Source organism: Camellia sinensis, chromosome 4 (assembly GCF_055761805.1).
Source record: "Camellia sinensis isolate YWXY chromosome 4, ASM5576180v1, whole genome shotgun sequence".
NCBI classification, from domain to species: Eukaryota; Viridiplantae; Streptophyta; class Magnoliopsida; order Ericales; family Theaceae; genus Camellia; species Camellia sinensis.
In genome coordinates, this window is record NC_138964.1 from 35922931 (window position 1) to 35940082 (window position 17152).

Here is a 17152-nt window from a genome sequence, read left to right on the forward strand (position 1 = left end):
AATCACGTGCTTCCTGAATTTGATCAGTCAACCCAGCAATGGAGTGATATTACAATAGTGAATATCACCCACACAAATCACAGTGCAAATAGTTTGATCGTTGGTTTTTGGGAGAAAGTCAGTATATGGGAAAAAAAACTCAAACATACGTTGTTTTTCTCTTAATCACTCATATCCCATATCATATCAGATATATAGGATAATATCTCATCTATCCATATCAGTTGATATGATAGATATGGATATCCTGAGTGGTTATCCAAGTAAGTTTGAATTCAAATTCAAACTTACATGGATAAAGTTCAAAAGGTTCAAAGGGTCATGCCACATGGGCGCCCAATTTCTAACACAAAGGAACACATAATTTATAATTTAAATAAATTAAAAATTACTTGCTAGCAGCATGCAAGCCCGTGTGTAATTGGAAAGCCCATCGACTATCAATAATCTTCCAATAATCTACATAATAGCGACAATTTTGTTTGATGGCCAACTTTACTCTATCCATGGCTTCATATATAAAACCCGTTGTGGGATTTTCATCCCCATCTACAAGTCTAAGCACCTTTAGAAGTGGTTCTTGAACTTTTAATACATCTGCAGCCTTGGTCCAAAAATCTTTACTTTGTATACTTTTTTTCGCTTCTTTTGCATCGTCCTTTTTGGACCATTTGTTGTGCTTCCACTCTTGAGAATGAAGCATATCCTGTAAAGCAGTCTTATGTTTAACAATGCTTTCCAAAGCAATGAAATTGGTGGCAAAGCATGTGATGACAAGACGTAACAACTCTCTATTTCCTGTGAATCTCTTCATGAAATCAACAGCCCAATTGGAATTGTAAATAAAGCGTGTGATTACTTTTGCACAATCCAACACCTTCGCCACACTTTTTTTCTTCCCAATATCCTTTAACATAAGATCAATACAACGAGCTGCATATCCTGTCCAATACAGATTCTCTCTTTTTTGCATGAGTTTGTAACTAGCTGCCTTTATCGCAGCTTCGTTATCAGTTACAATTTGCACAACACATTCTCCTCAAATTTCATCCACTACTTTGTCCACGAGGCCCAAGTAATAATCAGTCGTCCTACTAGGTACATCAGCTACATCCACAGACTTCTGAAAAATTGTTCCATGATTGCTATACACAAGAAAATTAACAATGTGCTTTCTTGTGGGCCCAGACCATCCATCACACATAATTGTAACACCTCACTCAGTCCAACTAGATTTATGAGATTTTATCCAATTTTGTAAAACTTCATACTCCATTGGTAAATACACTTCAGTTACCTGTTTAATAATAAATAACAAACAAAAACTATCAACAAGCATCTTAATAATTTATTTATTTTTAAACATAGAAAGAGTTTTTTCAAACTTGAAGTTGGAGGCTTACTTCATAAGAACTAGGTAGCTGTGTTCCTTTTCCAACCTCTCTTACAGTATCCAACATTGGTTCTAGCCATTTAGAATTAACATCATTAGTAGGCATCTGAGTGAACAATACAAACTGGCTAACTTCTCTTTCTAATTTTTTCTTTGCTTCTTTCAAGAATCTAGAGGAGAGTTTCAATTGTTTGTTGCCTTTGGTCCGATGAAGATCCACATCTATGTCTAATAATTGAACTTCTGGAGATAATGTATCCATCCATTTCCTACCTGTACTAGCCTGACGAACACTATGACTTCGCCGAGCAAAACCAGGAGGAGGTGCAACCTCAATATCACTAGCCCTAATTTGTCGGACCATAACAATTTCTAGGTCCTCCTCATCATTTTCATCATCATCACAGTGATTGGCTCTAATTTGTTCTATCAATTCCTCATTCATCTTCATTTTGTTAAGCTTTTTGCCCTTATAATTATTCAAATGATCCATCATTAGTGTCCGAACTTCACCACTGACATTAGCACAAGGTGTGACTTGACCTTTCATATGGGCCAAATGTTGATTCAACCTAGTTATACCACCATTTAGCTCATTTCCACAAAATGTACACCTAATTTTATGCCTAGTATTTTCTAGTGGAATTCCAAATTTCTAACCAATTTCATCACTTGGAGGTTTTCCACTAGAACCACCTCCATGCTCTATTATAACTTTCAATTATCTATAATAACAGTTTTCAATTGACAAATATTGTAATTCTAATTTAGTTACTAACAATAATGCATTTAAAATAAAAATTAAAAATTAAAAATATTAAACCTCTTTAGTTAACAATTAAACCACTTTAAAAAAATCTGACAGATGAAACCTCTTTAAAAAAATCTGACATAAAAATAATTTGAAATAAAAAAAAATCTGACAGATTAAACCTCTTTAAATAAAAATAAAAATCTGAAATATTAAACCTCTTTAAAAAAAATAAAAATAAAATAATGAACAATCACAAACATTTCCACTAACCTTGTTTGTGGATCCAAGCTTTTGACAGATGAAGATCTTGATTTCAATATCTATTTTTCTTGTTTTTTTCCCTTGCTCAACTGAGGAAAATATATATATATATATATATATATTAATATATCTGCCATCCCATACCATAATATAACCACAAAATGCAGAACAGTGGCTTAAATAACAATTACGAAACAGAAAAAAGAAAAAAAGAAAAGAAAAGAAACAAATATATAAACAGAACAACAACAACAACAAAACAAAGCATGACAACAAACCTTCTTTAAAGAAGCTTGAAAGTAGTGCCACTGGGAGATGGGTTTGGGTTCGATTCGATGCTTCTCCCTGCAACACTTTACAAGATCGATGCCACTGGGAGATGGGTTTGGGTTTGGGTTTGATTGAGGATTTGAGTTTGGTCCGATTGAGGGTTTTTGTAACGCCCCAAAATTTATAACATCACATGATACATCAACTAACCTTCATTACAAGAAAAGATATAATTCTTTAACTTTTACATCATTGATCATTAAGGCTTGTACAAAATAATTCCACATGCGAATTATACATTCAATGATATCAAATACATAAATCTATAGCCTGTAGAATATCAAATCCAAAAATAAATAAATGTCCTCAAGGGCTTACAAATTCTAAGGCTTAAGCTTGGTTACACAAAAATGTTTTCATGAATCCGTACATTTATAGTCCTTGGCTAGCAAAATAATCCACAACAAAATAAGAGCCATTTGCTCTTCACAAATACGTTCATGCCCTAACTCGGCGGGATCATCAGATCTTTTCTTGCACCAAAATCCTATAGGGGTGAGCATAAAGCCCAGTAAAGAATTCTTAACTAAGTATATACATTTTATACAAGCTTCACAAACTGAAATACACATTCCATGCTACGTAGAAACTTGATCTCTACCGGACAAAGTGAAGCCCTCGCTTAGCTCTCCAAAGTTTGTGAAAGATGATAGATCAAAACCCCAATGGATTGGAAGAGATCAAGTGTTTATGGTGTTTGGTGGATGTTTTTAGAGAGAAGGGAGAGGAAATGATATTTTTAGAGAGAGAGAGAGATGTGTAAAAAGTGAAATGCACACAACCTCAAAAGAGAAGAAAAGCAGAATTTTCGAACTCAGCCGACTCTCGCACGTGCGGAGCGTGCTTCCCGCACGTGCGGCACTCTCTCGTACCTCCCTTCCACACCTACCTTTAATACAGTAGCCAACCCTAGAACTCCCCTATTTCCTGCACGTGTGGCTTTATCCCGCACGCACAGCTCTGCACTGTCCCTCCCAGCCAGGAAACTCTACAGTTCAACATAAGCCACTTCGAACCCACCCTCGCACCTTCCGAACGTGAGAAACTCGACACAAAAATAAATAAAAGCAAGGAGTTGAAACAAGTTTTCAAATACAACAAAATGAATAGTTAACAAGACTTCTGGTTAAACTCGACACCCTAATAAGACAAACCCACGGTTAAACAAAGAAAAACGAGACGAATGACATACATGGTCATCACAACTTGGTTACAGGTTGTTGTCTCCTCAAATTGAAGGTTGAAGTGAACTCCACCACACAGCCTAAAGAAAGAAACTTAGATCTTTGGAGCCAAGCCACAAAGAAGTTTGATTGTGAAATGTGAATTGCAAATCTATAACTGGTATCAAATTTATGGTCAGTAAAAGAGTGAAATTGCTTGAAGAAGACAAAGCACTTGAAGCCACAAAAGTCTGAGTGAGTGATGTACATGTATGTGATGGGTCATTCATTTCTTTTCTGTATTTGCTTTTACTTTTGCAGGTGCTCTGTTCCATTGCCATCTGTACTGAACAATTATTTTTGCTTTTGCAGGAGGTTCTCTGCTCCAATTTTAGCCATACCGGCGATGGTAAACGTGTATCGAAACTGTATCGCTCATGTATCAGATTTAGGCGAATACGTATCGGGAATTAGCCGCTACGACTGTGAATTTCATTCTCACCGGTATACCGGTCCATATCTGAATCGGCACTCCAATTTTCTGGTACGAACCGGCCAGTATAGTACATACCGGCCGATATTTAGAACTATGCCTCAAAGTCAGTGAAATTTTATTGACTTTTAAAACTCAGTGCAGTTGTAGTCAACGACAATAAACATTCGTTGACTAATTCAATGAATTTTACTATTAGTCAGTGTCACTATTACTGTCTACAAATCAATGAATTTCTTTACTTCTAAAATAATAAAATTTATAAATGAGAATTAATTGAAAATTGTAAAATTTGTGTACCTAATTCAATTTGAGGTACCATTAGAATAAAGGCACTATAATTTTTTGTTTTAAATTCTTTAAATTTTACTAATTCTACTTAAATTCTAGTCAAATTGCAAGAATTCAACGAAGACCAAAGTCTAAATAAGCAAAATTTCACTGACCGAAGCAATGGCAATTGAGAAATCAGCGAAATATCTCTAACTTTTAGTCAGAAAACTCAAATTCTTTTCTTTTCAACATTTCATATTCATCATATATTTTGTTTGATAAATCTTGACAAGATGTTTCAAATAGTGGGTTCGGGTTAACTCACAACAGCAACTGCTACGCTTTAATACTGTGTCGTTTTGTTGGCTCCATTCTAACTCTCACTTTTCTGTTCCAAATTCAAGATTTTTTCTCTGTCAAAAATCCTTTTCTTTTTCTTTGTCCTTATTGACTCCCTTGCTCCGTATAATATAATATAAAAACAAATATTCTTACAAAAAAAATATTTAGACAGATATAATTTAATGTGAATATTTCATTTTAAAACAAAACACTTATACATATAATTTTGCTTTAAAAAATGATATTATCACATCATTTTTATAGTGTTATTCAAATGCTATTCTTGTAGTATACAAAAATTCATTTGAAAAAAAATACTATTATATGCATTCCTAAAAGGTGCATATACTATGCACCTCATAACATCATAAAAATGCACAACTTTTACTACACAACAAACATACTTTTTTTTACTACGAAAAGTAAAACATTTTGCTAATCATAAAAAAAAATTATTTTTTATCATGTAGTTGTTATTCCCTAGTGGTTGTGTGTGTAATTTAAATGTATAGATAAAATAAACTACAAAAAATTAAAAAATTTAGAAAATAAATAAATAAATAAAATTAAATTTTGAATTAATCGCTTACAGAAATTTTTAGTTGAGACTTGTATTAGACACAATATCCTTAAAGTAAATTTCGCCTCTGTTCCGGTACTTCGAGATTTACTAGCGTCTACTTCACAGGATGCAACAACTATTACTTAATTTACAGCACTACAAAATCAAGTTTGGCGAACCAAACAATGCTGGACAAATGCAGGAGCACAGGAAGACGAAAAAAAGATGAAGAAGGAAGAAATGTTTGGAAAAAAATTGGATGCTGAATTGTTAGAATGGCAAGGTATTGATAGCCAACCATGCACCTATTTAGGTTGGCCTTGATGGCTGCTCGGCCATGGCCAGAAAGTCGCGACCAGAACAGTACCGGTTTGGAAATAAGGCAAAAAATTTGAATTTGAAATTTTGGTGCAAAATTTGAATTATTTCCGTAAGGATTTCAAAATTTTTCAGCAAGAATTTCAAAAAATTCAAACGAATTTTATCCAAAAAATTAAAGCTAGGACTTGACCCATACTAGCGGCCGGCTAGACATTGACGGCGGTGCGCGTATGGTGGTTTTGGTCAAAGCATACTTTGTTTATAACTTCCCTCATTTCAAAACTTAGGATGCCCCTTGGACTCCATCCCAAGTATGCCAAGCTAGAGTTTATATACTCATATGAACTCTTTATTTGTTTCAATGTGGGACAAGCCATTTAATGAGTAAACCCATATTGGGCCTGTGTGGTAGAGTTGTGGGAAAATGTTTATAGCTTATGCCTTAACAGCTTATAGCTTATAACTATGAACATAAGCTGATTTCTGACTTATAAATTAAGCATCTTCTGTCCCACTCAAACAATAAGCTGATTTCTGACTTACAAAAAGCTATAAGCTGCATTGTTAAGCTAAACTAAACACATCAAAATAGCTTAAATTAAGCTGAAAGGTGAAATAAGCAGCTTTTAAGCTGCACCAAACAGGCACATTGTCTTTTCAACTTCCATGTTCACAAACCCGAAAATACGTGTTGAATTCTCATACATCCGGAAATGATTTTGAGCAATCAAATACACGATGTTATTCACTATGGAACATTAAATATGGACCCATTTTGAAACGTCAAAAATAATGCTTGGGTCTACCCTAATTAATGCTCAAAGTTAGCAAAAAATAAGATATTTACAAAACCATTTTCAAACAGTAACGACATAATTTCATTATTTGTAATTTTAAAATACACATTATAAATTTCTCATTCATAACTTTTACAATAAAGTAACATAACACACCCAAAAAAAAAAAAAAAAAAAAAATTATCATAAAAGGTTATAATTTTTTTGCGATGAGCCTTTTTAAGGATGCACCTAGTAGCCTTTCTCATTGATTTGAAATTGAAGATAATCGTACTTATGTTCTTTTTTCCTTTGACGCTAATATGGATAGGGTTGAGCCGAACAAAAAAAAATATATATATATGCAAATCAATTCGATTAAGTCCAAATCACACAATTTGGTTTAATTTTCTCAATGTATGGTTTAGTCTTAATCTTAAAATAAATGAATTATACTTCACAGTTTGATTCATAATTTTATAGTTGTGATTCTAGTGTTAATCTGAATTGAACCATTAAAATATATAAATAAAATGATATTCATAAGTGTTCTATTTTAAAATAAAAAACTTATATTAAATTATATCAATCTATATAAAAATTTTATAATAATTTTTTATTGGTATATTATTACTCATATGTGTATATATATCTATATAATAAAGCAAGATGATTTTTGAATTTGTCCTATACACATTTGTCCTATTAGGACATTTGAATGGCTGAGATCTATTCAAATTATAAAACAACGGCCGAGATATATTTTTTAAAAAATATCATACATATACATTTTCTATTTTTCCGCTTCTCTCTTTTATTTTTTCCTTTTCTCACCCATCATTCTATGATCATATGATCCCACATTCATCTCTCTTTTTTATTTTTTTATTTTCTCCCATTTTAATTTTTTTCTCAATTTGTTTATTTTTTTTTATTTTCTCCTTTTTGTTCACTTATTTTTATTCATATTATATGGGAAAGTCCGCGATCCCAAAAATAAGAGTCAGATTTTACTGTGTATAGTGGAGATTAAATTAATAAATTTTATAGTTCACAAATTAAATAAATTTGAACAATTAATTATTATATTTAAATATATTGGTGGTGTTTGGGAAGTTTGTGTGTTGGATTTTTTTTGATTTTTTTTACTAAAAGACAAACTTTTTGCAAAACTAAAAAAAATAAATCCAAACAAAATATCGCATCTAACCCTATAATCATTTCACTTTTTCTCTCATAAACATCACATCCAACCATAAAAAAACCCAACTATCTTCCCAAACACAAAAAAAATTTTCTCCAATAAAATCCTACAACTAAAAAAACCTACATAAAAACCTACTTCCCAAACACCCACATTGAATGCCTGATAGACTTCGTAAATTTAGACTTCATATGAATATTCAACATCTATATAATAAAGCAGGATGATTTTTGAATTTGTCCTACACACATTTGTCCTACTAGGACATTTGGACGGCTGAGATCCATTCAAATTATAAAACAAAGGCTGAAATATATTTTTAAAAAATATCCTACATGTGCATTTTCTATTTTCCCGCTTCTTTCTCTTACTTTTTGTTTTTCTCACACATCCTTCTATGATCTTATGATCCCACTTTCCTCTCTCTTTTTTATTATTATTTTTTATTTTCTCCCATTTTTATTTTTCTCTCAATTTGTTTATTTTTATTCATTTTCTCTTTTTTGTTCACTTATTTTTATTCATATTATGTGGAAAAGTTTGCGATCCTAGAATTAGGAACCAGATTTTACTGTGTGTAATGGAGATTAAATTAATGAATTTTATAGTCTACAAATTAAATGAATTTAAACAATTAATTATTATATTTAAATATATTAAATGCCTGATAGACTTCGTAAATTTAGACCTCAAATAAATCTTTAACATCTATATAATAAAGTAGGATGGTTTTTGAATTTGTCATATACACATTTGTCCTATTAGGACATTTGGACGGCAGAGATCTATTCAAATTATAAAACAACGGTTGATATATATTTTTATCTCTCTTAATTTTTCATTTTCTTACCCGTCCTTATGTGATCCTATGATCCAACCTTCCTCTCTCTTTTTATTTTTTTATTTTCTTCAATTTTTATTTTTCTCTCAATTTGTTTTTTTTTCATTTTCTCTTTTTTATTCACTTATTTTTATTCATATTATATGGAAAAGTCCGCGATCCCATAATTAGGAGCCAGATTTTACTATGTGGAGTGGAAATTAAATTAATGAATTTTATAGTCCACAAATTAAATGAATTTAAACAAATAAGATTTATTCAAATTATAGAACAATGGCTGAGATATATATTTTTAAAAATATCCTACATGTATATTTTCTATTTTCCCGCTTCTCTCTCTTACTTTTTCCTTTTCCCACCCATCCTTCCATGGTCTCACATTCCTCTCTCTTTTCTTTTTATTTTTTTATTCTCTCCCATTTTTATTTTTCTCTCAATTTGTTTATTTTTTTTCATATTATATAAAAAAAGTCTGCGATCCCAGAATTAAGAACCAAATTTTACTTTGTAGAGGAGATTAAATTAATGAATTTTATAGATCACAAATTAAATGAATTTGAATAATTAATTATTATATTTAAATATGTTGAATGCCTGATAGACTTCGTAAATTTAGATCTTATATGCATTTTCAACATATTTTAATAAAGTAAGATGGTTTTTGAATCTTCAACATATTTTTATCCTATTAGGACATTTAGATGACTCAGATCTGTTCAAATTATAAAATAATGGCTGAGATATATATTCCAAAAAATATTCTACATATACATATTCTACTTCCTGCATCTCTCTCTCTCTCTCTCTCTCTCTCTCTCTCTCTCTCTCTCTTACTTTTTCCTTTTCTCACACCTCTCCTTCAATGATCTCATGATCTCGCATTCCTCTCTCTTTTCTTTTTCTTTTTTTTTTTTATTTTCTCATGTTTTTATTTTTCTCTCTATTTGTTTATTTTTTTATTTTCTCCTTTTTGTTCAATATATTTCTGACATATTTCCATACAATGTATGTATGCCCCTAATGGAAGTGGGGACACTGCTGCGCAGCCGCGTAGCAGCATCTGCTGTGCGGCGATTTGGGCCCATTTCGGGGCCCATTTTGATAATCCGAATCGTTCCCATTTTAGAATACGTCAAGTAGAACATGCCTGCAAAAAATCAAGTTAATCGGATATCGTTTACCCATTCATCCACTCACATTTGTATCTATATTTGTATTTATTTTTGTAGATACAAATGTGAGTGGGTGAATGGGTAAACGATATCCGATTAACTTGATTTTTTGCAGATATTTTCTATTTAACGTATTTTAAAATGTGAATAGTTCGAATTATCAAAATGGGTCCCGAAATGGGCCCAAATCGCTGCACAGCAGCGTCCCCACTTCCGCCTGTAATACACTAGGACATTACAACCATATTTACAATTTCATATAATTATATAAGCAAAAACAGTATTGTATGTATGCCCGTGAAAATTGTATGTATGTTAGGCACATCTATCTATCTAGCTTGCATTACATAAGCAAAAGTGATTTTCCATAAGGAGTTTTTTAAGAACTCCAAAATTTTATAATAAATTTATGAATTTATCAAATTAAAAAATAAATTTAAATAGTGTTGGGATTACAATTATATTCTAATTCTAATATTATTTACACCGTACTTTTAGGCCTGGGCATACGCTAGTATATATATATATATATATGGAGCAAGGGGATTAAAAGGAGAAAAAGAAATAAACTATGATTTTATTAAAAATTAGAATAGCAAATTGAGAATTCAAATGGTTCCAATAAAACGACACAGTATTGAATTTTTACAATATATGGAATTTCAGATTAAAAATTATTAACTCTAAAAGTTTTAAAATATACTCCAATTTAAGTTGTCTACATTAAAAAAAGTGAAGGCGCTGAACAAAAGTTTACTATTAAAAAAACATGGGTAAATTACACTTGACACTCTTGAAGTTTATTTTTATTATAGTTCATTTTCTCATTTTTTGAAAATTATATTTTTCTTTTGAAATTTAAAGTTTCATTACAGATTCTTCCTTTTAGCAATTTAATTTTTCTAAATACTAATTTTTCCCTCATTGGGTAAATTACATTGACACCCCTCACATTTTAGAAACTACAATCCACTCCTTAAAATTTAAAGTAGTATTGCCAATTGCTCCCTCGGTTAGTATTAGTTGGACAAAAATTAATTGAAAAAAAAATTAATTGAATTTTTTTTTTGTTAATAAAGATTTTAAATTTTTGTTTAAAAATCAACGTAATCTCATTTTTTGAATTTACGTTTTTTCTTCAAATTTACAAATTGAGACAACCATTTATAAACCAAAAAAATTATCAAACAAGTTTTTATAACAGTTTTTAAAATTTTTGTAAATATAAATTGAAAACTGAAAACGAAATGGTTACCAAAGAAGCTTGATGATAAAAATATCATAAAGTTAACAAATAATTAAATAAGTTACCAACGTAAGAAATGACTTATCAAAAAATTTTAGGCTATGTATAGTTTGATTTTTAGAAATTTTTTTAAAAAATTAAAAATTAATTTGGTTAAGAAATAAAAAATAAAAAATAAAAAAGTAAAAAATATTATGTTTTTGGTGGTATATAGCCTAAAAATTTAGTATTCTTAGGCTATGTATGGTTTGATAATTATTTTTTATTTTTTATTTCTTAACCAAATTAATTTTTAATTTTTAAAAAAAAATTTCTAAAAAGCAAACCATACATAGCCTAAAAATCTTTTGATAAGTCATTTCTTACGTTAGTAACTTATTTAATTATTTGTTAATTTTACAACATTTTTACCATCAAGCCTGTTTGGTAACCATTTCGTTTTTAATTTTCAATTTATATTTACAAAAATTTTAAAAACTGTCATAAAAATTTGTTTGATTTTTTTTTTGGTTTATAAAAGGTTGTCTCAGTTTGTAAAATTGAGGAAAAAAGTAAATTCAAAAAATTAGGTTACGTTGGTTTTTAAACAGAATTTTAAAAACTTTACTAACAAAAAAAATTTCAATTAATTTTTTTTTTCAAATAATTTTTTTTCCATTTAATTTTTTTTTCAATGAATTTTTTTTCAACTAATACTAACCGAGGGAGTAATTTGTAATGCTACTTTAAATCTTAGGAAGGGGATTGTAATTTCTAAAATGTGAGGGGTGTCAATGTAATTTACTCAATGAGGGTAAAATTGGTATTTAAAAAAATTAAATTGCTAAAGGGAGAATCTGTAATGAAACTTTAAAGCTCAAGGAGAGATATAATTTTCAAAAGATAAAAAAGGGAACTGTAATAAGTATAAACCTCATGAAGTGTCAGTGTAATTTACCCAAAAAAAACATTCTAGACATTTATGTTAAAGTTTATCCTTATCTCCATGAAATTTTAAATCTTGAGACTTGAATTGCCAAATAAATTTTTTTTTTTGTCCTCTACCTAATTTTCCCAAGAAAGAATTATGACGTAAATATAAATAGGAAAGGCGGACTTGTAATCAAAATTAAATGTTTGAATTTTTTATACAACACATTAACATGCCGTGAATTATAAATGGAATTAATTAATTTTGATTGGTGATTTTGCAACACTATTCCGATTATGATACAATATGATAAAATAAAAAATAAAAAGGTCAAATCCGTGATATACTCGCCTAGCAAGAAATTGGCACGTATAGCTAATTCAATGGACAATTACATACATTTTTCAACATTATTTTTATTGAAATGTGCCATTATATATAAATCATCTATGTTTGTTTTCAATTTATTACAATATATGTTTTACTCACAATCATTCACGTCAAAATTTTAAGTTCATTAATGCTACATTTGGTTGGAGATTTGTAAAAAGATTTGGAAAGGATAAGGGAAAATGTGTGTGGAATTAGATAAAATATAAATATATTTTATTCACGTTTCACCTACATTTTTTATTTTTCTTTTCAAATCTCTCAACCAAACACAACATAAAGGTTTGAAAAACTTTTGTTAAATAGTCGACCTTCTCTCTTCTTAATATTACACTATTATTTTCTCTTTTCATGTAGATTTTCTCCTCTCTGTGAAGAGATTTGTTCTTTTCTTTTTATGTGGAGACTCGTATCATCCTTGCATGAAGGTTCTCTTTATTCATTTTGAGATCTATTTTTTACTCCAGTATATTTTATTAAACGATTTATTATCAGATGTGTAATATATTAAACCTTGTGCTTTCCTAAAATAATTTTTTTTTTAAAAAAATCCATATACATGACATATATATATAAATTCATAACTTTTGTCAACTTTTTTTTTTAAATTTTTTTATTTTAAATATATATTATTTTCATTAATCCATTTAAGCAATAAAAGAAAAATTATATCAACATTATTTCCTCACTCATATGGTACCATTTTTTTTTATTTATTTTTATTTATTTATTTATTTTTGTGTGGAGAAATAGAAAGATAATATCATATATAAATAACCATCAGTACATACAGTTCATCCTCCTGGTAAGGCTAGTTTTGCCAACACATGAGCAACCCTTTGCTTCTCGTCTCGAAACCTTAGCCATACATACATGATCTAACATGTTACAAAAATAGCATATATTTTGCAAAAGATTTGTCAAATCCCATTCCATCTGACGACTATTTTTCAGCTGCTGAACTGACAATGTGACACTCATATGGTACCATTGAAATAATAGTAATAATAATAATAAGGTAAATTACAAAAACACCCCCTGAGATTTGTCTCATGTGATTTTGAAAATTACATTCCATTCTTGAAGTTTTTAATTTCATAACAAATAGGCCATTTGATTAATTTTTTAGAAATTTCAATTTTTTTTAGTTAATTTTGTTAAAAAAAAATTCTAATAAGAAGATATTTGTAATTTTTCAAATTACAGAGGATAATTCGTATTTTAAGTAAATCTCAATAGTTGTATTTGTAATTTATCCATAATAATAATAATAATAATAATAATAATAATAATAATAATAATAATAATAATAATGATAGAGTATTTCCCTAAATTTATTTGAGTTACTAATCGGGATCATAACATTCACCAAGAAATTGGCATTTTTGATCTTGAAAAAACAGAAGCATGAGGTTGGCGTTGAGTTTAGTCTCTCGAGACTATATAAATATATATTGACATTTATTTTAAAGTGTTTAAACATTTTTTCCTTATATTATAAAACAAAAATAGTTTGAATAAACTTATAAAACTTATTATTGGAATATTGTGAGAGGGATTGAGACCCCATATATATATATATATATATATTGCTGAAATTATGTTAAAATGTTTGCTATAGTTTTTGTTTGTAGTTTATAAAATAAAAATAATTTAAATAAAATTCAAAATTTGATTATTGAAATATTATAAGAGAGATTTTTAGGAGAATATTAGTAAAACATTTCTCTCCAACTTTGGATAGTAAAAGAGGTCTAATATATTTTTCTTATTAGTTAAGGTATCTTATCAGTTCATCACAGAGAAATTTCAACTCATTAAATTTTAATGAGTTGAAATTTCTCTATGAATATCTAAAAATTTCTCTATTATGTGAAAATATTGAGGAAATCATATGTCACGAGATGATATCAAATGCTTCCCTGGGTTTGTGGGCGAAGGAGTGGTGATTGAGTTTTTTATTTTTATTTTTATTATTATTATTATTTTTTTAACATAAGAAAAAGGACCTTATATGGGATATCATAACATCTATAGGCCTCGACCTTAAGGTAATCAATTGCCAATCAGGTTTAACTCAACCCAAGGAAGAGACCCATACAACTAAGATAAATGAAGAATGCACCAACTAACAACACCAGAGGTAAAATCACGATCACAGTACAGTACGGTCAATTTCAACCAATTAAGAGAAATGCTAATTGTGCCCCTAGGAGTTAAACCTTACTCACATGTATGGAAGGAATGTACTTTTTACGTTGGCACCACCCTGTGGTAGGGATGAGCAACGGATATACCGATCCGTCCAAAACGATCGTATCGAACCAATCCGCCACATTTTGGACGGATGTGTGATGCCGAGCAGACGGTTGTGAATTGATTTTTTTTAATCCGTCTAGTTTTGGACGAATGACAGATTTGAGATTCCTTTGCCCGCAACCGAACCGCTAAACCGCGAGCACCCCTAGTAATTTGTAAGACTTTGTGTTTTCAATTTGTTTAGATATTCTGTTTGTGTTTTCAATTGAAAAAGAGTTTAAATATTCTGTTGGAAATATTTTGTTGAAAAAGCGTTTTCAATTTGAATATATTTTTTGAATTGAAAAAAATAAAGGTATTATTTATCTATATTTTTTTTATTTTTAAATCTAACTCTAAAAATAATAAATAAAAAAGATGATATATGATGATTGGTTTTTGTTTTCAAAAACAAATATAGATGTAACAATACAGAGGTATACAATCTCTATTACTGCTCTGTTCATAGTTTTAGTGGTTTGAATTGTTTTTATATTTTAAAAATCACAAATTGTAATACTTTATATGAATGAGGCATATTGTGATTGTAATATGTGGATGGGGTATGCAGTGATTGTAATACTTTTTTAAGTCATTAACTGTAATATTTTTTTTTTTTATGAGGAAGTGTACAAGTTGAATTATATTGAAAATTTATAAAATTTTAAATTGCCAAACCGGTTGGCATTCATCCGTCAATCTGCTCAATTCACATCTATCGAATTGGCAGACGGATGCAGATTGATTTTCTCCAATCAGTCAATCTGACGGATGAATGGCGGATTAAAAGTTTTGTACCCGCAACCGACCTACGCCTACCCCTAGTCGGTGGTTAATGGTGATTAGGTTGGATTAGTACGTAGGTGTTAACGTGTTGAGAAGTGATTGGACACTGAGAAAGTGATGGAAAATACTAAACAAAAATAGGCCACGTAAAAATATAATAATCATTTTTAACTGAAAGTTGGGTATGGAAACTTCTTGTGGTATGGGTTGGTTGTCCATTTTGGGGCCAAACTATATAAGCTGTTACAGGATTCATTTTCTATGCATCACTGTTGGAAATGAGGCTTTTAGAGGCGTTTTAAAAACGCCACTATAACTATTAAAAACGTCGCTAATTTTTTTTATGACGTTTAGTACCAAACGTCGAAGATGCGGCCGTCGCTGTATCTTTATGGCGCTTCAAAAGCGTCGTTATATGAGAATAGGCGGCGTTTTTAAAAACGCCGCTAAATGTGTTACACAACAGTGACGTCAACATTTAACGACGTTTTAAAAACGTCGTGGTAACTGTTTTCTATTTTAAAAATATAACACTATAGTGGCGTTTAAAAAACGCCGTTATAGCTTCATTCTTCTTTTCTTTTCTTTTCTTTTTTTTTTGTTAAAAAAAAATTTTGTGCTAATTTTGTGATGCATAAGCCCTCATAAACACTGGCAAATACAGTAGCAAAAAGGAAAATAGGCCTTCAACTACAAACACAAATACAAAAAAGAAAAAAAAAATCAAATGTATTTATTTCGAGGGAACATACATAAATATGGTGCCAACTAAATTCTGACCGTGACACAATGCAATACATCGCATAGCCATTCAAGAAGAACAAACAAAATTTCATGCCAATGTATTACACAATACATTCCTGTCTTGCAGGTAACAAAATTTCCCCCACAAAAATGTCGTTATCTTCAGCTCTGGAAACTTCAGGGCCTTGGTTCTCTTTTGAATCAGGATGTCCCTGCTTCGGAGGTGGGGGAGGTGGAGGTAGGTTTTCTCTGTAAGTTCTATTCTTTAAAATTTCACCGTCAGGCTTTGACACCGTCTCATCTTCAACATATTCATTGCCAATAATTGCTATCCTTCCTGTTGATTTGACAATGTGTTACATGCAGATGGAAATTACAGAGGTCAAGAAAAAAGAAAAAGTAATGCTAAAAACACTAACTAGTGTACCAACAAACATATCAACTAAGACACAAGACATACATGTGCGATCCACCACTTGACCTAGGACTCACTTAACATTGTGTCTATTTGGTACATTAGTTATGTTTGTTGGTACATTAGTTAGTATTTTTAACATTATTGGAGGGGGGGAAAAAAGGATTCTGCATTCATTACAAAACAGAATCAAATAACCACCACACAGAAATGCACATATACAAAAAACAAAATAAGACAGCAAATGTGGAAATCCGAAAAAGTAGAAACCTCTCACCCTCCCTAGGAAATCGAAACAAACTAATATGATACCAAATGGATGACACCATAGCATTATAATCCATGCATGCATTGCATGAATGGTCACATGAATTCTCTAGAAACTTACCCCTGATAAGAATTAATTAAATCACTGCAGAATTTCCTTTCTGAGAAGAATTTTGAATTCATACCAGTTTGTTAAGAGCAATTATATTCA

General features: G+C 30.2%; 1 protein-coding gene across 1 annotated transcript; it reads right to left on the reverse strand.

Moving 5' to 3' along the window:
- Positions 1–388: 388 nt before the first annotated feature.
- On the reverse strand, positions 389–1204 carry LOC145823679 (uncharacterized). Its single transcript, XM_082923187.1, has 2 exons — positions 1103–1204; positions 389–991 (listed from the first exon to the last, which is right to left on the reverse strand). Exons 1-2 carry the CDS (start codon positions 1202–1204, stop codon positions 389–391), a joined length of 705 nt encoding a protein of 234 aa, XP_082779313.1.
- Positions 1205–17152: the final 15948 nt, after the last annotated feature.

Excerpts from the sequence above, each read along its gene's own strand:
- LOC145823679 (XM_082923187.1), bottom strand. The coding sequence starts at position 1,204 with ATGTGTGATGGATGGTCTGGGCCCACAAGAAAGCACATTGTTAATTTT. Across the intron at positions 992-1,102 it reads AGTCTGTGGATGTAGCTGAT|GCAGCTAGTTACAAACTCAT; the intron begins GTACCTAGTAGG and ends GCTGCGATAAAG.